The sequence below is a fragment of the Podarcis filfolensis genome (assembly GCF_964270895.1).
Source record: "Podarcis filfolensis genome assembly, chromosome: 14".
Taxonomy (NCBI): domain Eukaryota; kingdom Metazoa; phylum Chordata; class Lepidosauria; order Squamata; family Lacertidae; genus Podarcis; species Podarcis filfolensis.
In genome coordinates, this window is record NC_139616.1 from 4,909,121 (window position 1) to 4,936,284 (window position 27,164).

The 27,164-nt window shown below is 45.2% G+C and overlaps 2 protein-coding genes across 52 annotated transcripts in view; both read right to left on the reverse strand.

Annotated features, from left to right (window-relative positions):
- The window catches only part of HERC1 (HECT and RLD domain containing E3 ubiquitin protein ligase family member 1), a 110,206-nt gene extending 97,222 nt beyond the window's left edge, over positions 1 to 12,984 (reverse strand). For all 50 annotated transcript variants that reach the window (XM_083586041.1, XM_083586030.1, XM_083586040.1 and 47 more), the window contains exon 1: positions 12,823 to 12,984. The gene's annotated coding sequence lies outside the window, so the exon portion shown is untranslated. The remainder of the gene's footprint in view (positions 1 to 12,822) is intronic.
- Positions 12,985 to 20,889: 7,905 nt separating this feature from the next.
- The window catches only part of DAPK2 (death associated protein kinase 2), a 63,425-nt gene continuing 57,150 nt past the window's right edge, over positions 20,890 to 27,164 (reverse strand). For both annotated transcript variants that reach the window (XM_083586751.1, XM_083586752.1), the window contains exon 13: positions 20,890 to 25,020. In XM_083586751.1, coding sequence (XP_083442877.1) covers positions 24,934 to 25,020 — 87 coding nt within the window. In that variant the 3' untranslated portion in view covers positions 20,890 to 24,933. The remainder of the gene's footprint in view (positions 25,021 to 27,164) is intronic.

Below are 27,164 nucleotides of genomic sequence, written 5' to 3' on the forward strand. Positions count from 1 at the left end.
ATCTATCTATCTGTCTGTCTGTCTGTCTGTCTGTCTGTCTGTCTGTCTATGGTTTATAAACCATAGTCACCAAATGGCAGAATAGCAATGTGCTAACTTTTTCCAAATCTCACCAATACTAATCAACAAAAGATGGAGGATGGGGTGCAATAATTACATATTCATCACAAGCTCTATTTAAAAACAGGAAGAAAGAAGAAGTAAATATTGTTGTGAATAGCACTCCATTTTCCATCTTCCTACCACAACCAGGAGACACTGGTTAAAAATAAAAAATACAAACTGACAGAGCAATGTCTATTACCAAATCAAATGTCTATTGATGTAAGTTAGCAAGCTTTCAAACAAAACAGAAAACTGCATAACACAGAAATATTTTTCCAGGTCAGTCCAGAGCCTCCTATGCCAACATGTGATAATAAGGGTGGCTTAAATCCTTGTTTTTAATGGGAGGCAGATGGTCATTTTCAAAGTTATATACATGTGCTAAAAGAACAGGTTCCCCAGAAGACTATGAATGGCTACTAATCACTATGGAAATATGCCAAGATGGACCTTTGGTCTTATCCAGCTACAAGGCTCCTTGAAATAACCCTTGAAGACCCTGCGGGTGGGTGTGAGGGATTCCTGGTCCTGAACGGGGTAACCATGACCCTGAAGGACCAGGTGCGCAGCCTGGGAGTCTTTTGGACTTGCAGCTGTCCATGGAGGCGCAGGTCAATTCTGTGTCCAGGGCAGCTGTCTACCGGCTCCATCTGGTACACAGGCTGAGACCCTACCTGCCTGCGGACTGTCTCGCCAAAGTGGTGCATGCTCTGGTTATCTCCTGCTTGGACTATTGCAATCCACTATACGTGGGGCTACATTTGAAGGTGACTCGGAAACTACAACTAATCCAGAATGCGGCAGCTAGTCTGGTAACTGGGAGTGGTCGCTGGGGCCATATAACACCGGTCCTAAAGGATATTCACTGGCTCCCAGTATGCTCCCGAGCACAATTCAAAGTGTTGGTGCTAACCTTTAAAGCCCTAAACAGCCTCAGCCCAGTATGCCTGAAGGAGCATCTCCACCCCCATCGTTCAGCCCAGCCATTGAGGTTCAGCCATTGAGGTTCCCTCACTGAGAAAAGCAAAGTTACAGGGAACTAGGCAGAAAGCCTTCTCAGTAGTGGTGCCCTCCCTGTGGAATCCCCTCCCTTCAGATGTCAAGGAGATAAATAACTACATAACTTTTAGAAGACATCTGAAGGCAGCCCTGTATCGGGAAGTTTTTACTGTTTGATATTTTACTATGTTTTATATGTGCTGTAAACCTCATAGTGGCTAAGGAAACCCAGCCAGATGGGCAGGGTATAAATATTATTATTATTATTATTATTATTATTATTATTAAGCATCCCAGTATGCATTTCAACTATCAGAGTGATTTTGTAGAGTTAGAAAAATAAGACATCAAAAGATTTAACTACAATATATGTCTGTATGCTGCTCTATGAACACACAAAATACCATAAAAATAAAATATTACATAATACCTGGAAGCAATACCAGAGCAACTTATTTTACAGTCTCACAACATTAGCCTCCTTTTCCTGTTTTCCGTGTGTCCTGCATACCAACACTTGTCATGAGAAGCTTACTGCAGGATGAACAACAGTCACATACATTGCTATAGCAACACTGCGGTAAGAAATCTGCAATTCAGTCCTCAAACAGTTCAACCTGGACAAGCCTCATTACCTCATTTCTGTTTTGTGTAATGGAGAGTGGGGGTGACAGTGTATGGGAGACAAAATCAAAGAAGTCTAATATTTCAGAAAACTGAAGGAAGGTATTAGACCTGAAGGACTACATAATACTAAGGCTGTCCTTTTTCTTTTATCTGTTTTTGCATTGTAAAAGATGGCAAATATTTCAGAGAACCATCTAGCCAGAGAATGCCATCTAGCAAATAAATATTTGAAATAACTTCAGCAAACCAGAAAACTACAATCGAATATTTGAGCAGTACCATAATAGAGATCTCCTGCTGAAAAACAGAAGTCATAAAAAGGCAGACACACAAAAATTGGAAAAGAATGATATAAACACAATCATCTCTAAATGCTGAAAAGCAGCCAAGCTGAACCACACCCAGCTGCCTAGAACCCAATCCATAATGGCCAGGGAGATGTCACACAGTGGATAAAATAGGAAGAATTATGACCACACTGTCCCTCTGAGTCTTTCCCACCTTCCCTAATCTAGATGTTTTCAACTGCAATTCTCAGGAGTCCCAGTCAGTTCTGACCATATAGTACTACGGGGCGGGTGATGGGCTCTGTAGTTCAAAACATGCGCAGGACATCCTTGCCATCTGGCACAGGAAGTTCCAAGGCCTGTGAACTCTTCATTACAACTTATCTAACCAACTCATGGCCAGAACTAGATGAGAAAAATCACTGTAGTCGTATCTTGGAAGTTGAACGGAATCTGTTCCGGAAGTCCGTTCGACAACCAAATTGCGGCTTCTGATTGGCTGCAGAATGCTCCTGCAGCCCATCAGAAGCTGCGGAAGCCCCGTCGGACGTTCGGGTTCGTAAACCATAACAATCACTTCCGGATTTGTGGTGTTCAGGAGCCAAAACGTCCAAGTTAGAAGGGTTAGAAACTGACAAGCAGGGTTAGAAACTGAGATGTAAAAGATAGGAGCCAAATGGCACCTTCAACCTAGGTTATGGTCACAACAACAATTTTTTAAAAACAGGATTACAAAGCAAATGAAGACAATATGGGGTATCTAGCTGAAGACTGAATAAATGCTGTGCACAAAAGACAATTTCTTTTAAAACACAGAATTTACTTTTTTCTTTTTGCAATCTGTGGTACTTGGAAGGTAGTAACTAGCCACAGCAAAACAAGTTATACAAAGAGGACAGTAGGACTTAAATTTAGGCATGTATAGGATAGTAACACCCAGTAAACTTCATGGCTGAGTCAAGATTTGAACCCTGGTTGCCCAGATCTAACCACTACACCACACTGGCAATCCAGCCATATGGGTGGGGTATAAATAATAAAAGTATTATTATTATTATTATTATTATTATTAATCATCTATTTCTTTATTTATTACTGTATTTCACCACATAATAGTCGCACCCCTCTTTCTGGCCCTAAAATTGATCCCAAAGCATAATCATTGCAGGAGCGATAAACAAGACAAGTGGGGGCCTCCCGCAGATTGAATTTAGTTGAATTTACCATATTAAAACGTTCAACTGCCCACCAGCAGGTGTGGTTAAAGGATATTTTTTTAAAAAAATAGGAGGGTAGTCGAGAGAAATCATGGGAGTTGCAGCCTCTGGGAATCATGGGATTTGTAGGTAAACGACAGGAGCAACCCCCCCCCCCCCCCGTGTAATGGCTGCCTTACGCTTGAGGTAATGTACTTTGTTGTCTTGACAGGAGAGTTGTGTGTCTCCCCCTCCCCGTCTGCCAAGGGAGCCTTTGCTGTCTTTGAACCTCCAGCATCTTGTCAGGAAAGTGGCTCTCAGGTCCACTAGGCTGTGCTGCAGCGTAAGAGGGGTTTTTTTGCAGGGCGGCGTGGGGGAGGGGACATGACCTTTTATTAAAAAACAACAACGTATTTCTTCCTTTTTATTTTCACTAGTTGCTGATGATGCTCTTATCCAGCCCCACCCCCACCCCCGTGTTATCACTCCTGGCTGTGAGAAAGGGTTTGTTTCTTTCTCTCCCTAGCAAGAAAGGGTGTCCTATAATTCAGCACATAATTGTCGCACCTCCCCCCTTTTTTAAAGAAAAATCAGCATTGAAATGTGACAATTATGTGGTGAAATATGGTGTTGTTGGTGGTGTTATCTCTCACTGGGGAGAACCTTTTTCTTTCAGTATGCAAAGTCATAGCTTCTGTGATTAGTGGAGCTGCCAGTGAGGGACATAGTCTCATTCTGTCCATTCATGCCCACACAGAATCATAGACCTGTAGAGTTGGAAAGGCATAATGCGATCATTTTCAAAGTTATATATCAATTTTACTTCTGTGAAGGAAAGCATTTCCCTGTAAATGGTACAGGAACTCTCAAGCAAATGTTTAAAAAAGTAAGATGCTCAGCCGAACTCATGGAAACACAGTTCCGGCACCTCTCGGGTAGGTGCCATTGCCATTCTAAGAAAACAAGGGAGGTGTTCACGGGGAGTTCCGGCACCTATTTTTCTAGAAAAATAGCACTGGTGATGCTCCACCATTTCTTTTAAAAAATCCAGCATTAGGATATCCTTTAAGAGACGTAGTGACCAGAATTGGACAGTATTCCATGTGTAGCTGCACAATAGGCTTGTTATGGTATTTCCAGTTCTGTTTTCAATCCTTTTCCTAAAGGTCACATAACTATAATTCACCCATTTTACCACTACCACAACCTGGATCAACATCTTAATTGAGCTATCCTCTATGAGTCTAAGATCTCATTCTTGGTCAGTCACTGGCAGCTCAGACCTCAATAGCATATACGTAATGTCAGGATATTTTGCCCCAGCATGCATCACTTTACATTTGTTAACACTGAATCAGATTTATCATTTTAATACTCATTCACTCAGTTTGGAGAGATCCTTTTGGTTTTGGAGCACCTCGCAGCCTCTTTTAGTTAAAAACTACCCCGAACAACTTGGTGTCATCAGCAGATTTTGCTAACTCATCTCCAGAAAAGGCTAGGAAGATGTTCTGTTTCATGCTGCAGACTTGGGTTCACAAAGCAGAAAACCCACATCCATTAAATCTCACTGTCACAAATGGGCAAGACTGGAACAAAGAACTAGACCTGAAAGTGTTTCTTATCTATTTCAAGAGATAAGAATGTTTATTTGACTTATACACCTTAAGAATGTTTATTCGACTTACACACCAAATACACTATCAGATACACAAAATCAAATTTCAAAATGGGATACACAGGAAGGGAAACCTCCCCCGCACCCCGCCAATCCTCCTTTTTTGTCATAATTTCCAGTGTGGTCTCCCCACCCCCATGCTCAACCTGCATTCCTATAAAAAAAAAAGATGAATCCAACCTTTATTCTTCCAAGCAAGCCAGCAAAAATTTTATTATGAGACTAAATGAAAGGCAAAGCAAGAAAAGAGGCACTGCTTTACTGCTACAGCCATTTCACTTTTGAGAAGCAAGGTCACCGTTAGCAGGCCCTTAAATAATCAGCCAGCATAGGAATCAGCATCAGAAGCCCCACAAGTAAAACCACAACATGTCTCACAAAAAGACTGAAGGGAAGGGATGAAAATTAGCCAGATCTCCCTTCCTGCTCCCCAACCTCCGCAATAGAGAAACAATCCATTTGTTTGCAAACCACAATGTGTTTCTATCTGCAAAGTTTGAGATTTAAGAGGAGGGGTGAAAATCAGCCAGATCTCCCTTTCTGCTCTCCACTGCCACTGCAATCCATTTAACTCTGAGAAAGAGCTTCTTCTCAGTTTACTTACTTATGCAAATCATACAGCAATAAAAAGGTTCTGTCTTCCTCAGCACATCTCCTTCCCAGCCAGAGGTGGTCTTGGTAGGAAACCATGCAACTGGAAATCTCTGTTTGGTCACCAGGGGTTACTCCTGAGTCGCAGAAAGCAACTGGCAACTGGTTAATTTTGAACTCTGATGACAAGGGCCTTTCCAGCAAGCTTAGCCAGGGCTAATTGCCATCAAGAGCCTCTTGCCACAGAACTGTCTCCTGCAGCAACCTAGTTATACAACTTCATTACAGTATGAAACAGCTGGTGCCTGTACCTGCTTATATTCCTCTTCCCTCCCTCTTCCTTTTTCCTTTTGTATCATGTCTCTTAGATCATAAGCCATTGTTTATAAAATGCAAACCATCTTCTGTGCAAGAAAGATGGTTAAAAATGTGGCAAACAGAACATACTTCTGAGTATATTTATCCCTGGGGGGGGCCTTAATTAAACAAAGACTGATGTACTACAAAAATAAGATTACTTGATGAATAAAAGGTTAAGGAAAACAAAGACAAAAAAAGTGTGTGTGTAGTTAGCTACACATCAGGATAAGTGAGCAAAGATTACTATTATTTTTAAGGGGAAAAATACATTAGAGGAGAAAGTGATATTTAAAAATACAAGCATACAGTTAGTATTTCATTTTGGTAGACTTGGATTCCAGTTTAATAGGAGCTCTAGAGGACATCAGGATGGTGAAGGGTGAACTAGACAATAAAGGAAACACACAACTGAAAGCATCAATCCCATATCTCCTCTAGTGAAGTCTAGGAAAGCAAAAGGTGTGATTGTGATACGATGGCATCACTTCCCACATAGAACTCACATCCCATGCTGACATCACATCACATGTTGAGATTTACTAGACATAATCAGAGTAGTGCATCAACACTTTCTCCTAATCATCTAGTTTTGCCATAAGTATCTGCATGAGCTCACAGTTAGGCCATAAATACAAGACAAGGCTGTCTTTTTTGCTATCTTGCTCTGCATCTACATGGATTGTGCTATATGAACATACAAGAACCACCATCAATTGTGTGTTCAACACAGCTGCTAATATTTGCTGCCACATTTTAAAAATTTTGGTTCACAAATGTCCAAATGCAATGCAAGGCCTATTGTTACTGCCGTTACTGTTACTGTATTACTTTTGTTATACTTTATACATTTTAATAAAAAATTACAAGTCCTACTACAGAATCTATAGCTTCTTGTTTAAACACTGTAAGGCTTGAAACATGCATCTGAAGTAGATGGTGAGTGTTCACCTTCTCTGGGAGCATTTGCCTTTTGCTGACGAACAAACAAAACAGCTTCCCAAACTGTGAATGAATACAAACTTTAAATCTGTCATGCGCCAGTGTACAAGGCTACAACCCAAAGCTTGCTCCAACCACAGCCCTTAGAGGTAAAGTCCAGGCACCACCCAACCACGGCATTCCTTTGCTCTACTCAGGGCCAATTCACATGAACAATGACAACATAGTAACGCTCAGATGAGTTGTGAATTCTGGGGGCAATATCACACTTGTGAACATTCAAACACAGTGGTGATATAACTGCAGAACACCATTCAGCACTTTCTGAAGAACAGTCAACAGGGAAGCTGAGGCACACAGTCCCCAAGTCTCAACAAACTGAAGCAGTCAGACAATCAGTCTCATACGCCATCTCAAACTGGCTACCCTAGAACAAATCACAGTCCCACCACCAGCAACAACCAGGGAGGACTGAAAGAGGGGTATACTAGCAACATAATCTTATCTTGCTTTCCTGTTTATAATTCCTAAAACTGTGTCCTTCTCTTTAATCTTCAATGTGAGACTCATGCAACAGACAAAGACTTTAAAATTGAAAAGCGAATAAAATCAGTTTTGTGATTCTGGAAATATCCAAGCTTCTAGTGGTAGCTGTGTGCATATTTCAAGGGTTCACAATTGCTCACACCACAGAAGAGTTGGACTCTAGAACCCTTGTCGTCACCAGCAAAACAAACACTTATTTAGAATCCAGTATGCTGATAAGCTGACAAAAGCTGTCACTTCTCCAGAAGGTTAGAAAATAAATTTGCTGGAGATATTCTCCATGCAAAATCAGAAACACAGGGATATGTTTTGAGAGGAGCAAGAAAAATAAACACTTCAGCAGCCCCTAAAGATATGTCCATTTTTAACTGTTGTCAGCAGCTCCTTGTAAACACAGACACACTCTTAACAAGCTTGAAGAAAAAATGTTGTCATTGTAGTCTGTTGATTGCTCTATCACTTGCTTAGAACATACTGAACTTCTGGCTTATATAAAAATACTATTACATCTATTTCAATAAAGGAACTTGGCTGTTGTTCATTCAATGACAAGATTATAACATTATTAAAGGTGCTTCTTCAACTCAAAAGAAAACTAGAAGAACAGCAACCAGCAGGTCATGGAACATAACAGAAGGGACAGAATATAGGGTTACTGAGTTTCCAAACCCATCTCGAATTGGGGAGATGCAGGGGGAGGTTTCCAATGGCAGCCATAAACACCTATACTTGCAGAATGGACACTAGACATCTACCAAGACTATTATCCATCTCATCTCATCCCGCACTACCTAACCTGAGGAAAATATATCTTCCAGCATCTCAGGAAGAGGTCTCTCAGCCCTACTACAGCCAGTTCTTTAATGGGACATGCCAAAGATTGAACCTGAAACCTTCCATATTCTGCTATCATACCTTCACTTTAGCTGTTAGACATTATAGTCCCTTCTCTTAAGCATTGACAGGTTTCATTTTTAATCCACATGTATCAAAGAGCCCCAAGTGCCCTGAAATTCAGTTAATAAAAACTGGCAACCCTTAAGTTATAAACTGCACAGGTTTCTAGACCCCTTTTTAATTTATTTAATGCTACTTTACATAACCAACACAAAGGTGCATTCAAAATGTCACACTACTGAGCACAGGCAACAGATTGTGCCACAAGTGCAAACAAACATGGGCAATGCAGACTCTTTTAAATACAGTGGTACCTCCGGTTGCGCACGGGATCTGTTCCGGAGCTCTAGTCGGATCCCGAGGAATTTGCAACCGGAGGTGCCGCTTCTGCACATGCATGTGGTAGAGCGCTTCTGCGCACGTGGCGAAACCCAGAAAAATACTTTCGGGTATGCCGTGTTCACATCCTGAAGGATATGCAACCAGAGGTCTGCGTACCCAGAGGTATCACTGTATTATTGTACAACATCTCCAATGTTCCAGAAAAGAACACTCTTTCTAGAGTTGCCTGGAAACATTCCAACTTGTTCAATGACACTGTATCAGTCACAAGAGGCAGCCATGGTAGACAGGCGGCAGTTGGCCTAGAAACACATAAAAAAAGGAAGTCTGGATGAGCCCTAAACCATACTATGGTGACACAACATTCCAGCAACCTCACAAATAATTGTCAATCTAGAAACAATGCCATGGTTTGCACATCACATTAAGCTAAACCACGGCTTAGTGTGAACACTTGGGCTCCCAGATAGGAGATTGTGGCTGCTTAGTTACTCCACAGTCATTTTGCTGTTATGCTGAGCTACATCATCATTTGGCTTAGTGTGTGGTCCAAGGCTCATGGTTTAGCTCTCTCCAAAACTAACCACAAGCTGTAACCAAGATCTGTCCTATGATTTACAGTTTGTGGTGTGTCAGGAAGAGCTAAATCATAAGTCCTAGTCTGGACAACATACTAAGCCAAACTAGGACTTAGTTCATGGGAGAGAAGCAAAGCAGTCAGGATCTCCTCTCCTGGAGCCCACATACTTTTGCTAAGCCATGCTCAAGCTCAGGGCAATGTGCAAACCAGGCCATATAAATGTTAAATGATCACAGAGATGTTAGCAAGTAACCAATGAGCCTGAGCCTAAATCAAGCATCGCACTAGCAAACTTCTTTAAAAACAAAATCCCTCCTACTTATATAAGAAAAAAATATTCATTCAGAGCAGTCTTCATTAACCTTGTGCCCTCCAGCTGTTTTGAACTACAATTCTCATTAGCTCAAGCCACCACAGCCATATGATGCTGGGGCTGATAGGAGCATGGCTTGTTGTGGTCCAAAATATTTGCATGGCACCAGAGAAATATGGTTAGCTAGAAGACTAGTAGTGCACAGATCAAACTGGTATCAAGCTGTCAATCTAGTCCCTTTACAGGTGAAGAAATATCCTCACCACAATAGACTGAGTTTGAATTAATCATTAAAGCACTGGTCTTAAGTTGGTATGTTGTGGCCAAAACCCCATCATAATCCATCCTCAAAGTATGTGGTGTGTGCAGCATACACAGCACATTGCTTTGTTCAGTTCAAACCATTGTTTAATTTAATCTGTAGTTTAAAGTAGGTTTGGTGAACCTTTGGCCCCCTACGTGTTGATTAAATCCTATCATAACAGTGCATGTGTATTTGATAATAAGTAGATGTCTGCTGGGTGTTTTTTAATAAATATTTTTATTCATTTCCAGATATCTGTTGGAAGTCATTTTGGGCACAGCACACTGTGGAAAAGTGGCGTATAAATAAAGTTACTCAATCAATCAATAGCTGGCTGCTGGCCCTACTTGCTAGGTCTGTCAGGAGTTGTAGTTCAGCAACATCTGGAGGGTGAAAGGTTCCCCACGCCTGGTTTAAAGTGACATGGAAGACAGACAAATCCACTCAAAAAGTTTAAACAACTGAAATGAGGAAAATTGAAGTGTATGGTGGTTTCACTAAATCCATAACATCGTACTGAACAATATGGCTGATTTTACGTGCAGTATAACATACTGTTTCTCTTGCCTTTGTAAAGTTTGCTATTTGATAAATAAAGTGTTCATTTTCTTCACAAAGTAAAATCCATGGTATCCACTACTCATTTATGAGCTGAAATAAGTTACAAAGAACCTGATCCTATGCTTGTCTGCATGGAATATGGAATATAAGTTCAATGTGACAATTCCAAGCATGCATGCAATCCTTATGATCATTCCCCTGTATGAGACATGGGAATTAATCAAACCACAAAGAAAAGACTATACCACTGAGGGACTTGGAAGCTGCCTAAGGTCATCTGAGGAGAGGAAATGTCCCAGGACTTTGGTTGCCTTTGTACCTATACAGTTATGATGCTTGTTCATTAGTAAGGGCAATGTTGGTGCCCAAAATTCTGAGTCCAGTTCCTAAATATGCAGTGCCAGCATAGGGGTACTTTAAGTTATTTTCCAGTTACTCAACTTTGTTACAAAAAGGCTTGCAACTACAGAATAGCCTAGAAAAGAACCTTCAATACTGTATATGAATAAGCTGGGAATATAACCCAATTCATAATTGTGCTATTTATACTAAGAAGCTTCACAATATTATGAAGGACTATCATAGGAAGACACAAGAAAAATAACCTCTCTTGCCAATTTTCTGACACCGTAACACTTGTTACAGCTTTGTGTTGGACAACTCAAATGTTTCATTTCACGCCAAACAGGTATATAAGGCCCAGTGATGTGTACAGGAGAAAATTAGAAAAGTAACAAATGTATATATGGCACATCCAGTGCTTTTTTTCTGGGGGGGCGCAGGGGTATGCATATCACTAAACATGTTGTGAATCTAAGCTTGGTCTCACTGAGGGGCAGTAATTCAAAATGAGAGTCCCCTTAAACATTTTTAGGGCACATCTAACACAGCAGTTCCATTCCTGGAAAAAGAAGACAACTAGCCAAAAGAGCCACCATATTTGCTCTATAATGCTGTGGAATAACAAACAGGTCCTCAGCAATGAAGGCCAACTCACAACAAATTGACAGCTGGATATTTCACACTTTGCATATCCAACAACAGAGAAATCCTGTGCACACAACGGACTATAGCAACAGGTGGGGGTGTGCCAATTTTGCTGGAAAGACCCAGATACGTAGGTCATTTAAATCAGGGATGGTAGATATCTGGGTGATTTGCAGGAGAACTTCTGACTCCCATTTGTTTTAACAACAATGCCTCTTTTTCCTATCTCAGGCCACAGAAATGAATAAACCAGGAGTCAATGACTGAGTTCAGTTCATTTCTGGTACCTAGGCCCAGAATGTTCTCAAAAGCAACCTGTTCTTTAAATTCTAATTGTATGTCTTTTCAACTGGCTTTGGTGGAACTTGAGGTTCAAGTAAACAACAAAGTAGATCTGAATAACCACAAGTCTACCCACCCCTGATTTAAAAAGCCTCCCTGCCACACAGGAGCTACTACCAGCTGCAGTAAGGCTTGGAGACTAATGGGGCACTTCAAGGAGCTGTTCAAGGGTGGATCACTTATTGTTCTTTCATTATATCTTTATGGGTGCAATTATACTGCTCTGCTTTCACAGTGAGATCTCAGTGCATCTCAGATTCACCACTGCAAAATAATACACTTTAGTGGGAAGATGCACACAAACCCTCATGGCCAGCCATTCCCCCCATCCCCCATCCATGCACATGGCTAGATGAGCCACCCAAAGTGCCCATCAGAAGCAAAAGTTGCAGACCCACATGCCACCACTCAACACATGCCGGGGCGCATTTACTGATGTGGGCCTAATTGCAGGATTTGCTTGTGGTTTTTATTTCAGACAACCCACTTATGGGACACTTGATGTAGCCTGTTGAAAAGGAAAAAATCGAGAATAACTCCACGTGGTTAAGCAAATTGCCTTTTTAGGCTCCAGGACGGGAAGCTGAGGCAGGGATTTTACTGCTGAGAAAACAGAACAGAAGAAGGCATCAACAAGCTCCTGTTCAGCCCTAGGAACCATCCTCTCTCCCTCATGATTGATTTCAGATTGTATGGGCCTACAGGGAGGGGAAAGGGCCGCGTGTGTGTAACGTTGCTTACAGATCTGTGCAAATCGCTATGCGCGCTGTCACACATAACAATAACAACCAGCAGCAAGAGCAGCAGCACTATCGTAATATGGATGGCACTGACACAAATAAGACCACGAGCGACGGCGGCGGAATTGCCGTAAGAACAGCCGAGTCCAAGATCTATTATTACACCAGCAGCATCATAATAAATAAGAGAGAGATAGCGAGATGAAGAGCGGCGGCGTCACGGAGAGGTCGATGGCAGGAGCGCCCCAAATACCGGGGGAAGGCGCCCAAATGGTGGCTCCGGGGCGGGAGTCCCCTCGGCGCCGGGCGGGGTCGCCCCGGCCCCCTCCCTCCCCCTCGCCCCTCCCCCCTCCCCTCAGGCCTCGCCTTCCCTCAGCGCGGCCGCCCGCGGGGACGCCAAGGAGCGCGCCGGGAGGAGACCCCTTTACCAAGGTGCGGTCCGGGCAAGGCTGGCGGGGCCCGCGGAGGGAGGTCCCGTGAGGCGGCGGCGGCGGCGGCGGCGGCCCCGTCCTCCCCGCTTCTCCTGCTTCTCCGGCAGCAGCTTGTCAAAGGGGAGGAAACATGACGCGGGGAGGGAAAGAGTCGGCGAGATCTCGCGGGACTTCCTCAGGGGCCTCGCGAGATCCGCCGCCGCCGCCGCCGCCTCTTTCTTCTGTCCCCCGCCCCGCGCGCTCGCCCGCTTCAGTTTTTCCTCTCTGCCTTCCCGCTGTTTGCCGCCCCCTAGCGTCAGGCGAAGGGAGGGCTGGCAGCGCGCCCCCTGCTGGAGGGCGGTGGGCGCCTCCCGGGTCTCTGAGACCCATCAACAAAATCCTATTTCTGTCATAGGCTTGGAGAAGCACAATTATTATCATCACAATAACCAATAATAATCATAGTTGTTTTCTTGCTTTTATACTAATAGTGGTTTTCTGGTTCTTTTGTTGTCGTTTTTTAATTTTAATACATTTATATTTCACTTTAGGGTGTGTTTTTTTAAGGAACCGTATCATCAAACAAAAAAATACAAAAGAACCCCAGACACCATGTTGTTGGGAAAGCACTTTCTACTCCTGCAAGAAGCTGAGGGGCAGCTCCAGTCCAGAGGTGGCCCAAGCTGCAGCAGTAGCGGCTCCGCTGGAGAGCACTTCCTTTGCATGCAGAAGGTGCCAAGGCCAGTCTCTTGAAAACATCTCCAGGTGGGGCTGGGAGAGCAATTAACTGCTATTAATTTATCACAGAATCATAAGAACATAGGAAGAGCCTGATAGATCAGGTCATCAGACCATCCAGTCCAGTCGTCTGTTCCCCCAGTGGCCCACCAGATGTTCCAGAGGGAACCCCAAAGGCAGGACCTGAGGGCAACAGCACTCTGCCCACCTGCGATTCCCAGCATCCGGTATCCTGAGGCAGGGCTTGCCCAAGACATTTTAGCACCTGAGGCAAACCACAAAATGGCTCTCTCCACCCAACAGGGAAGAACAGGTGAGTGAAGACCTACATCAGGAACAGGGGGTTGGGGATAAATATCTACTTTGGGAACAAGGGAGGAGTAAAGCAACGACAACAGTGGACAATGCATTCCTTAGAGGCAAGATACGCTGCCCTTGTAGATCTTGTGGCCTGAAGCAGCTGCCTCGCTTTGCCTCATGGGCAGGCCGGCCCTGTCCTGAGGTATACTGCCTCTGACTGTGGCAGCAGAACATGGCCATTGTGGATAAGGCTTGTTGATCATAGAGTTGTAGGCTTTCTTGTATCCTGGCTAGCCATACCCTCTGCTCCATGGAGGGAATCCAGAGCCATTGTGTTCCCAAGCTGTTCTCTTTCCTAGGCCTCCCAGGAGAGAGAGCCCGCCATCCTTCCAGGGAAGCGGATCCCTTGGCCAGCCTCTCTTACTCTCATGAAGTTTCACCTAATGTTCAACCCAAATCTACCCAAGCTCTTAGATCTCATCTTGCCCTCTGGAGCCACAGCAGAAAATAAATACTTGGCTTCTTGTGTGGGACACCCTGTTGGGTATGTTTCATGTCAAATGCCTTGGCTAGCCTTCCTCAACATGGTACCCTCCGGATATTTGTGGGGCTCTAGCTCCCATTAACCCCAGCAAGCGTGATCACAGTCAGTATGATGGAAATTGTAGTGATGTATATCAGCCCCTCCAAGTATCCCTATTTTCCAGGGACAGTCTTGGATTTACAGAAGCTCTCCCGCTTTCTGATTTGATCCCAGAATGCCCCACTTTTCCTTAGGATGTGGAATTATGTGACCCCTGAGCCAAGGAGATAAGTAACTATGGAAACTTTAGAAGACATCTGAAGGCAGCCCTGTATAGGGAAGTTTTTTGACGTTCAGTGTTTCATAATGTTTTTATATATGTTGAAAGCTGCCCAGAGTGACTGGGGCAACCCAGTCAGATGGGTGGGGTATAAATAATAAAATCATCATCATCATGGAATAAGCTGTCTCTGTTTCATTGGTGAAAGGTTGGAGGACTTTATTTACACACACACACACCCCTGCTCACTCAACTCTACAACCCTCCCAGCCATTTCTCCCACATTAACCCCTAGAGCTTCCCTTTCCCACCCCATGCAACTACTAAGCTCAATTTTCCTGGCCTCTTGGGTTTTTCTTCATGGAAATCCAACATTGTGACGAGGGACTGCAAATCGTCCAATGGGGGCTTCCTCCAATATGGGCAGCAGCAGGCTGGGGAAGGGTGCCTTATGTGGCTTCTGTTTCCTCTGACCACAACAGGCTGGCAAGTATCGTGTCTGCCTGATAATGAAGCAGTAGTGTGTCCAGGAGTTATGAATAGCAACAGCACTGCTGTTTACATGTTGTGTGCAGAGAGTGCTGCTTTACATGTTGTCCTCCTTCTCGTCCTGCACCACTCCATTCTTTCAACTTGTCTTCAGAGGCCTGACGTTTTCCATCTTCATTTCAAAAACTGGACGCAATACTCCAGATGAGCCCTGACTAATCTGAAATAAAGGACAACTCTGACTTTCAAGTTAAACTTTTGTTAATGCTGCTGAAAATCCCATAAACCATGTTTTGCAGCCACATCATACTACCGTCTCCTGTTCAGCCACTGATAAGACAGTCCCAGAACATTGCTCATATAGACTATTGCCAAGTAGTACTTGTAAAATAAATAATAAATTATTATTATTACTAGAAGCTTTTATTCCACTAAAAAAAAGTCCCTGATTGATCAGGTGAAAGTACCCTGACTGATCCAGCCTTTACAAATATTATTTTTATCTCAGTTGTTTATTTTAAAAAAGCATTGCATAAAAAAAATCATTCCCTTTCCTCTGTCAAAGGAGCAAATGCCTCTTCTATCACAATGCAAGCAGGTTTGTTTGTTTGGCTTTCGAACTCTTGACTTACAAAATTAATCACTCAGTTAATCCCCATTGGCTCCACTCATCTGCATATACTTACATGTGAGTGAGGCTCATTTAATAAAGTAGGACTTGATTCTGAGTAAAGTGATATTGTCTCTCTGCTGCTTGGGACTACAACTCCCATCAGCTCCAGTCAGCATAGCTGAGCTGGCTGGGGCTGATGGGAATTGCAGTCCAAAACACCTGGAAGGCACCAGGTTAACAAGGGCTGAGGCTCAGAATTGCTTTAGGAGATTTATTTATTGGGTTGACGGCCCTATTCATCCCCACCCACCCCCAATCCCTCAGGCACTCTAATTTAAATTGGGTTTCATATTGTAATAAATCTCAATGCAATTGTTTTGTTCAACAGGGTGGACATTGACACTCCTTGCTGATATTAATTGGTTGCTTGTTCTGTTTGATGCTGTTTCAATCATTTTTATTGCACCCAGGATCAGTTGTTTTATGCTGTTTTTATTGCATTGCCTTCCACATTTTATTAAAGAAATGGGACAAATAAATTTCATTTTATATTCATTTTTGGACCAATTCTACTGTATATCACAAAATACATGTTTATTTGTACAATATTTTTGACTTTCAGCTCCTCAAGAACTTCAACCATAGCCCCATCAAAATTGTACCCATTTTACAGCTAGTGGCTAGAAGACAAAGGCAAGGTGGAGGGAGTGCACTAGAACCCAGGGCAAAACTTAACTCCCTGTCTAGTGCTCTGTACACCTGCTTGAGCTTCCTTTGGCCCAGCCCACAGGCATGCCTTGGCTTTTGAAATTTTGGAAATATCATTCCTTTGCAAGTGGCTGAGGTGTTTGAGAAATTGAGAAATAAATGAAAATAAACAGTTGCTGCCTAAGGAAAAGCCTTGGGAACTGAATGTTCCATTTGGCTTCCTCATACCATATTATAAGCACCTTGTTCATTTGTTTTAACATAAGGTAGGACTCCTTTCCCCATCAAAAAAAATTGAAAGTGGGTATATAAAAGAGGACACTAACAGCCTTTGCTTTGCATTGGCCAGGCCTCTACATCTTCATAAGGCCTGCATGACATGCACACGAGCACACAGACCAGAGCTGCCAGTCCCCACTTTGGGGTCCTGATATGGGCCCCAAGTAATTTTTTACTAGACCACCAATTCTGGCAACCGCAGCAAGAGGAGGGAGGTAGTGCTAGGTGATTAACTCCTCTCCTTAGCTGATTTGAACCCATCCACTTGGGGGTGGGCTGTGTGCCTATGTGTCTCCCAAGTATCTGTGCATGTGAGAGTGTGAGATAACCACATTTGCCTTGGGACACAGCCACCCACCCATCGGTTTGCCATAATGAATATGATCCTCAAGCAAAAAGGTTTAGCCATCCCTGACCTCTTGTATCCATGAGGTCTAGCAACATAGCACAGTCTTGTTCACAAAAGCCTTGTTGGCCTAATCAGCTTAATTGTCTTGAAGGTGCCACAGGACCTTGTTTCCACTGCAACAGACTTAACACAGCAATCCCACTAGAAATGCATTTTTTTTAAATGAAAGTCTCCTAGATTGCATTTGTGGTCAAAGAGGCACACACACAGGTGATGTGACAGGTCAGTCCCAAGGGGCCTGTGTTAGTAAAAAGATGCTCCCATATGCTTGGGCAGTCAAAAGCAACAGACTGTGAAAGGTTGTGCTAGGGTTAGGGCAGGGATCCATCCTTGACTCCACTTCCTCTCCCCCTCTCTCCCAGCAGTCATGATTTATACTTAGCCTTTGGCTCTCTCCAGCCTCAGCCCGGGGTGTGGGGTTGCTTCAGAAATGCTTATTCATGAACTTCCTGCAAAATTATGTCCCAACGCAGCTGAGAATAAGAGAGCTTGCATCAGCAGCAAGAGAAAAAGAGTACAGCACTTCAAGATCCCCAGATCAGAGTCCTAAGAGGTCCAGCCAGGAGATCTATTACCCCAAGTCCCGTGTTTTGAAACATACCTTAAGAAGCAGCTGGCAGCAGCCATGTTCAGAATTATGCCTGCTAATTTTTTTTTTAAATGCATACACTGCTTGATTGCAAATATAGTATCTAAGCAGGTTACAAAAATATTTGTCCTGACAGTGTGGCCAAGATGTTCTGAGCTACAAAGAATTGCAACCAGGTGTAAAGGGGGTGGGCATGTGTGCACCCCTGTCAATGGAAGCTCCCATAAAATCTCACCATCACAGTCTCCCCTGTTAGACTGGGACTCTAAGCCCTTAATGTCGTTACCACAAAGGTTCACCCAGCCCTGTTGCAGTTAAAAGGTACCTGCTGGAGAAAAGGTACCTGCAGGATTTTTGTTGAGGGGGCAGAACCTCGGATTTGTACTGATTTAGGGGGGGACAGCTGCCCCCTTGGGCTAAGCCCATGGTTGGACGATGGGAGGTTGGCATGAAAGAACCCATGGACAGCTGCCCCCCTAGATCCACAAAGCACTGAAAGTACTCAATTATCTGAGGTTCTGCCCCCCCAACTTTGGCTGCCCCCGCCTAAGAGAAATCCCCGCCCATGCCCCCACCCCTGCTGCCCTGGTCCTATGCAATTATGCAAGAAAGAGGTCCCATGTTTGATACCCATCATCCCAGGGCTGGGAGAGACTCCTGGGCGAATCCCTGGAGACCCAGTGCCGGTTCCTGGCCTCGACGGACCATCAGCCTGGCTCGGGATCAGCTTGCTTAGACCAGGCAGAAGAGATATTCCAGGGGAGGATTATTTATGAATGTATCCTTGAGAAGGAAAGGTGGCGGCGGCGCGGGGGGGGCGGCAATGAGAGGTTCAACAGGGAGAAGGAGAGAGAAGGGGACAAACACAGGCAGAAAGGGGAGGGCAAGAGGCATCAAGGGTCGGGAGACGTAAGCTAAGAACTGCCAATTCCAATTGGAGCGGGACAGCTGGTGGTCGCCTGGCGGGCAGTCCCCTTGCCGCCGCCCCTTCCCGGTCCCCCTCGCTATCACAGTATTATGAAGCTGCTGGTTTGCCTCCCGTTTGCGTCTGCGCCCCTCCCTCCCCGGCCATCCTGGCCAGGCGCCCCGAGACAGGAGGAAGCGCTTCCAAAGCGCGGACACGAGCAGCTGGGGAGGCGCCAGCGGCAGAGCTGCTGTCCAGTTGCTGAGAGCTGATGAAGAGCTGCTGCTCCCTCGCTGACAAAGGCGCCATCAGCCAGAGCAAGGGCAGCTTTGCCTTGGTACCAAGACGTGCGTGGCAGCCAGAGGGGAGCTGTCCAGTAGGCAAAGCGGGAGGAAAGAGAGAGGAGAAACCACCGAATCAAAGATGCCAGGACACTGGCGGGCAGCCAGGGCTCAGACACGCCCTGCCTAAGGTTCTCTCCGAGGTTGTCAGTGTCAGGAAAAGGGTGTGGCCAAGAATTCGTGCCATCTTTCAGTCTCGCGAATTTTGCAAACGCCCAACTCGATGTTTGGCACAAAATATTACTTCCTCCTTGAGAATGTAAGGACACACGGAGGGACCATCTGGATCAGATCCCCAAAGACCCGGCTAGTTTAAGACCCTCTTTCTAACACCCGCCTGTCAAAGCTTCCCATAAGCAGGACATGAAGATAATTGCCTTCCCTCTTATTTCCCCCCCCACACCCCAACAGATAGTCACTGCCTCTGAACAATAAACTAGCCATGAAGATTAGTAGTCACTGACAGGACTCTCCTCTTCTCCCCTTTCAAAGTCATCTTGGTCAGCGGCCACCACTACCCCACAATTATGCTAAGTGGTTTTACATGCAGAATCCTTTGGAAGATCAAGGTTTCTACAGGTTTGGATGAAGCGGCAGAGCTGGGGCTGGATGCTGTGCCACCCAACTGAGGCAGAGCACCATATGAAGCTGCCTGGCCACACCTGCAAGCCCAGCTGCAGTCCTGGTCATGCACCGAGATGGCTTTAAAGAACCATCTGGTGACAGCTCAGTGGGTAGAGCAGAGGCCATCCACCCCACTGCCACCTGAATCCTCTTCCCAGAGAACTGAAGCAGGGCCAGAGATGAATATTTGCCACAAAGGTGTGGTGTGGCATCCTCATGGATTGATGCCAGCTTTGTCCATTCCTATCCTACTTTTCTCATTTGATGGGTTTGCTGAATTTACATCCACAGCCTGATAGAAATAATATTAATAATAGTAATAATTTTTTATTTATACCCCGCCCTCCCCAGCCAGAGCCAGGCTCAGGGCGGCTAACACCAATAAAATTACAATAAAACATATTGGGTGGGGGGAACAAACAAAAAAACCAAAAAAATCAGTTTATTAAAATACAATTTAAAATGCAGCCTCATTTTAATAGTAGCCCATAAATCAAAACCATAAGGAGAGGGAAATATAAGGGTCAGACTGAGTCCAAACCAAAGGCCAGGCGGAACAGCTCTGTCTTCCCAGCCCTGCGGAAAGATGTCAAGTCCCGCAGGGCCCTAGTCTCCTGTGACACAACGTTCCACCAAGTCGGGGCCAGTACTGAAAAGGCCCTAGCCCTAGTTGAGACCCTAGTTTTACCCATACTGGGGGAGCAGAGGGTGAAAGGTCAGTGGGGGCTGCTACAGCTGCTGTCATCTCCCCCCACCTGCTGCTTCACTTGGGCTGGCCCTGTTGGTAGGGCCAGCCCTGGGAACAAGTGCACCAAGACCCACTTTCCCTGACCCAGCTCCATCATCCCTTCCCCTGCACCCTCACTTGCATTGATTGCGAATCTCCACTACTCTTTTGCAAGTGGCTGAGTCGCTTGGGATGGGTAGCCCCCAGTTCTTTTCCAAACCACCACCCATTCTATCCAGTGCAACCTGAACCTGCAAAGAATTGTGGGATGTGCCTCTCAGATCGTGCAAAGCAGCTACCCAGGATAGGGAATCTGCAGGTAACTTGCTTTTTCTACCCATGGAATGAGCAGGTGGTTACACTAAACATGCTATGTTAGTCCTTAGCCAATTCAGGACCATAGCTCAGTGGTAGAGCACCAGCAGAAGCTTCCGAGTCTAATTCATATTAAGCACCCCTGGTTTAAAAAAAGATCCAGGGGCAAGGTGATGGAAAAGACCCTCCTCTCTCCCATGATCCCTGTGGAGAGTTGCCACCAATCAGAGGAGACAATGCTGGGCGAGATGGATGAATAATCTGAGCTTTAATAAGGCACCATTGAGCAGGTTTTAAACAAAGGTTGCAATTTTAAACTGCAAAATGCACATTTTGTAATAAGTCAAAGCTTTCCACTGCCTCAAACCCAGAGATCGAAGGCAGTTTGTGAACTTTACATTGGAAACGGTTCAAACATTTCCCATTACTGCAATGAGCTAAACTCCTTTGCAATGCAGATTGCATTGATTTGGTTTATGTAGCTGCTGAATGCTGAATGATCTCCTGTACAATTAATCTCAAGTGATGCTACGCATGTTAAAATCACTGATGCAGGGGATCAAGATTACGGTGCCAAGTTTAATGTAATACCATGCACACAGTTTCTCCTTTCTGCATTATGACCAGCTGAACATAGCAAACCTGAGCTTTATTTCCTGCATTCTCTATCCTTTAAGTGTCCTTTGCAGATGGAAGTAGGTGCAGTTGTTCTATGTTAGTAGGAGTGAACAACTGCAACTTGCTTCCATGGAGTGGATGAGCCCCAGAATTCCTAATTTCTGCAAATCAGGTTGTTTTTTTTTAACCTTCTGTATATTCTTCATTATGTACTACAGATCTAATGCCCAAATACAATACGGTGGAACCTCTACTTACAGACATAATCCGTTCCAGAGGTCCGTACTTAAGTTGATTCGGGTCGCTGGTAGAAGTGCTGTTGCGCGCAGGCGCATTGGGCGGCAGCACACTTCTGCATATGTGCAAATGGCAGAAGCCGCTTCTGCGCGTGCACGAATCACAGCAAATCCAGTATTTACTTCCAGGTTTGCTGCGGTCGCAACTTGGATCAGGCCCAAGTAGAGGCGGTCGTAAGTAGAGGTTCTACTGTATCAAGTTTAGAATTTTTAACTCATTATCTCCTAACAAAGCAAATATGTAACTGTTTTATTCTGGAAAATGTTCCTCAGGATAAGAGGGGTGGTGCATTTGGTATACAGCTGATAATAGAACACAACATGAGAAAAGCAGATATTGAGGGGCTGCTCAATAGGTACAAATGTTGCAATGTGATGATATCGGATTGGGGGGAAACTGTGCCTCGAGGACAAAAGGAATGGCAGCTTCAAAACGGAAGAGCCGGCAAGGAAAAGAGCGTCCTTGTCTGAATCAGATTGCATTAGCGTTTCTTCTGGTGAAAGCTGAGATTTAACATGTCCTGGAGTACTTTATTTTTTCCCCCCAGGATGTGACAGATCACAGGTCTTGCCTCTTGGATAATTTGCTACATCAAAATGAATGTAAGAAGTTGCCCTCAAACATTTAACTCACTGGTGTTTTCTCTTTGGAGAGGGCAATTCCAACAAACGTACATTGGAAATTTTTGCAACACACACAAAAAATGAAAAACAAAAACACAGCATACATCATAGTGAATATCAAAACCCAAAATACAAGTGCATAAGCAAAATGCTGACCATAATGAGGTTTGAAAATATATACCCACACACAACCCTTAAGTAAAAAACATGGAGATCTGGGCCAAACATGGAGATACAGGGCCAAAGGACCACAAGGTAGTATCAAAGCACAGCAGAGTGATTTTTCAACATGATACAACTAACTTAACTGAAGAGTACATTTCCAAAATAATATTGAATATGTTGGTGGAAACAGCAGTATGGCTTATAACTCACTAGGAGCAAAGTACTGTTCCCCCTTTTCCCTTTAATAATATATGAAAAGACATGTAAAGCTGTCCCAGCAGGCTTGTCTTCGTTCCAGGCAGGTGATGAAGGCAGGGAAGAAGAAGGAGGAGGAACCAAGAATTAGGAACATAAATTTCGAGAACAGAGCCTCCATAGGCCTATGCCAACAGGACTAAGGAAGCAGAAACATGTGGTGGATGGGATGAAATATATTGGAATAAATCGCACAGGGGATGGGGAAGAACATCAGGAATTACAGCACAAGTTTGACCATATTGACTCAAAGGACAACAGATGACTCATTTTCTAGAAGTCTTGAAATCTCCATAGTTTGCCCTTCCTTTTTTCCTAGAAACCAGGATGCATTTCTCCTGAGGTGGGTTCCTCTCAGATCAGGTAATCCAGGCATAATAAGTGCATGACAATGTTAAAGAATCCTCTATCCAAATGGCAAATGCAAAATATGAAAACTTTGCAAAGAGACGTAGGCATGTCTCTGGTTGTGCAGGAGCTGATGTTTAGGCGTGTTAGGAATTCACTTGACCAAACAATGGTATATATGTCTACTTCAGAAGCAAATCTCTTTGTGTTTAAATGGGGCTTAGTCCCCAGTAACTGTGTCCAGGATGGCAACCTAGGCTTTGGTTTAGGGCCATCACAGGGGAAAACAGGGTTATTGTGCCTTTAACAGCTGTATCTCTGCCAGCAGAACAAATCTGATTTTCCATAGTAACCATGAGCTTGGCTAGAGCAGGGGAGGGGGAGCAGCAGTATTGACTGCACTCTCAAACTTTTGAGTTATGCCTGCTGCCCACGGCAACCATGTTTGGCCTGCCATCTCCACCTGACACAGGGCAGCCATTTTGTGACTCTCTCTAAATCTGAAATGTGCCCCCTGCTGAAAACATTCCTTTTAGACAAACCTACCTAGATGCTTTACAAGGGACGTGGGTGGCACTTGCCACAGAGCCTAGGGCTTGCCAATCAGAAGATTGGCAGTTCGAATCCCCGTGATGGGGTGAGCTCCCATTGCTCAGTCCCTGCTCCTGCCAACCTAGCAGTTCGAAGACACGTCAAAGTGCAAGTAGAAGGCAGGAAGGTAAACGGCGTTTCCATGTGCTGCTCTGGTTCGCCAGAAGCGGCTTAGTCCTGCTGGCCACATGACCCGGAAGCTGTACGCCGGCTCCCTCGGCCAATAAAGCGAGATGAGCGCTGCAACTCCAGAGTCGGCCATGACTGGACCTAATGGTCAGGGGTCCCTTTACCTTTACCTTTACCTAGATGCTTAGAAAGTTGAGGTCATTTTAATCTGTTTCAGTATTTTTTAACTTTTTGTATGTTTTTAAAGTAGGGCTATTCATTTTTCTAGATTTTGCTGTTTGCTCAAACCGCTTTGAGGGTTTTCTTTTAACAATCAAGCAGTTTATAAATATTGTGAAATAAATAAATAAATGGGTGACTGCTCCCCTCTGGGCTAAGGTGTCCTGCTATCGGGGGGGTGGGGGTGGCCAGAAGAGCCCAGGGGTGCCATTGACTAAGTCGCTTTGATCCTTGAGAGGGGCAAGGCAGGGGAGGCAGGATGTGTTTGCAGAAGGGCGATGCAGCAGCTGCCAAGGAAAGGAGGCTTCTTCCTCTGGCCTTCGCCAGGAGATGAGGGCTGGTGCCCAATCACTACATTAAACTGATTAGGATCAAATGTTTGCCAAATGCACCCAACTCTGCAGGAGAACAGAGACTGGTGGGAAATGTAGCTCGTCAAAAAGAAACACCCTGCAGCCTGCTTTTGCTTTTCCTGTCCGCTGCCCTTGATAGAAACAATCTCCTGTCTCTTTGCAATAAAGATCTGGGGGTGGGTTGCCCTCAAGGGCTTCGAAGAAGAAGGGGGAGGTTGCTCTCACCTACACAGCACCCAAGATCAGCTGGCTGCCTGCCTGGGGGGCACCTGGAATGGACACCATTCCTACCTTACCGTCCTGCTGCTCCAACACCTCAGTTTCCCGCCCAGCTCTTTCCCCTGGATCACCAGCTCTGCACACACTTGTCTTACTTCTTATTTGCAGTTAAAATACTAATGGAGTCAATTTTTTTCCTCTAGAAATGACACCTCATATCCCACAGTCCACTCCTATCTTGGCTTGTATGTGACAATTTATAGTGCACCAAACGTGTCTGGGACTTCACTGTGGCTTCTTCCTGCCTTTGGAGGATCCAGAGTCCCCAAGGGGCAGCAAGAGCCTTTCTGGTCTGTGCTTGCGTATACGTTGGGGGTAGAAAGAGCCCCCGAGACAAAGTGTTCAGTTGTGCAAGAGCTGCGCTGTTAGGCACTTGGAAATCTCAGTCCGATACCCGTTTCTGTTTGGTGGAGTTAAGATATACTGCTCCTCCTCCTCAAGAGATGGTGAGGCGCCGGCCGGCTGGGAAGATCTTCCTCGTGGTCACTTTCACAATTGCGCTGGAACAAAGGAGAAACTAGGTGACGTTTCAGGCAGGGCTCAGCATCTGCAGACTTTTCCTTGCCCCTCTTTTTATACACACACTAATTATTATTATTATTATTATTATTATTATTATTATTATTATTATTATTCTATACAACCATCTGAGGAACACAGGGCAGTTTAAAATATAAAAAGACCTAACATAGTAATAAACAGTAGCAATAACCCTGCCCGCCAAAGGAGGAACCAACACACATGGAGAGGAGCACCGGGCCACTCTGGGGGTGCTGGCATGGGGGGGCATGCTCTCCCCCCGGGGCAGGTGGCGCAGCACATGTTTTTTGTGTGCAACCATCCCTGGATCCCAGCCTTGCAAGGCTAAGGGGGGGATGCGACAACCTTGCGCCCTTCGATCCCAGCATTGTGCAAGGCTAGGATCAAGGGATGCATGGCTGCCACATCCCCCCTGCAGCCTTGCAAGGCTAGGATCTGGGGAGGGTGGCATGAGGAGGGTGCAACAGCCGTGGCTGCCAGGGCTGGTGTTGCTCCAGCTCCAACAGGGGCTGGACAGGTGCAGTAGGGTCCATTTGTCCTCAGCCCCTCAAGCCGCCCCTGGAATGGGCATGTGCCTAGGTGCACCCACCCACCCTGGGCAACATGGTGACATGCTCCACTGCTGGGTGGGCAGACTTCCAGCTTGCACGATCAACTTTGTTTTTCATTACAAAACCCAAGGTCCAGCAAACAGAGAAGGTACAAAATAGTCACTCAAGGGGATGAGCATTGAATTGCAGATCCTGGTGCCTTTGCACACACACTCAGCTCAGGAATCTCAATCTCTCTCTCTCTCTCTCTCTCTCTCTCTCTCTCTCTCTCTCTCACACACACACACACACACACACACACACACACACCCTACATCAGCTCCTTTTTCATTCCCGGTTGTCTTGAAAGAATTGATGCTTTTGAATTATGGTGCTGGAGGAGACTCTTGAGAGTCCCATGGACTGCAAGAAGATCAAACGTATCCATTCTTAAGGAAATCAGCCCTGAGTGCTCACTGGAAGGACAGATCCTGAAGCTGAGGCCACCTCATGAGAAGAGAAGACTCCCTGGAAAAGACCCTGATGCTGGGAAAGATGGAGGGCACAAGGAGAAGGGGACGACAGAGGACGAGATGGTGGGACAGTGTTCTCAAAGCTACAAACATGAGTCTGACCAAACTGTGGGAGGCAGTGGAAGATAGGAGTGCCTGGCGTGCTCTGGTCCATGGGGTCATGAAGAGTCAGTGTAAATAATGTATATAAAGCAGATACTTTGAGGGGACATTCATTCATTCCTCCTCACCACTATGAGCTGAATAAAGAGCATGAAATCACTTTGCGACTCTGAGTATATTTCAGTCGGACACGACTAAACGACTAAACAACAATCTAGAAGGGGAAAAGCCTTCTCGTTACTATGGTTAAGCTACTGAGAGTGAGAACTTTTGCTGCTCCCCTGCAAATCACTCCGTCATCTTCCAGCCAGATTCCCATCTGTCTTCTGTCTGCCCCTGCACTGAACAACCCAAGCAACAAAGACGTTCCCAAGTGGGGAGATGGAGGAGTGGGTGAAAGGTAACTCTTAAATGGCTCAGGAGTGCCATACCTCAACGACTGCCTCTCCTCAGTCACCTGCGTGGGGGCGCCTGTTTCATGCCCCCTCAAAAATCCATGCACGGGGCCACAGCCCCTCTGGCACCCCCCACGCTATGCCCCTGTACCCCCCACCTGGAGAATCTAGAGCTCTGCTCAAAGCTCTTTACCTTTGCCTTGCATAACTAACCATGATGTTCAGGATGCGCAGCAGCAGTGCCGAGGTAGCATTTCTGTATTACTCAGCATTCGCGAGAGAGCATGCCAATATCAACCTCTTGTTCCTCAGCAGCCCTGTTTTGGCTCTATTTCGGATGGCGCTCACCTCCTGGTGTCATTATTAGGGGGAGCGATGGCTCCATGCAGCCTCCAGGCACAGGGACATTAGGCCCCTGAATGACAAATGCTAAGAAGCAGCAACGGGAGAAGGGCTATTGCATTGCATAGGCGTCTCAGGGGTTGGTTGGTTGGCCAGCCAGCTGCTGAAGGAAGCAAAATGCCGAGCTAGGTGATCCTTTGCC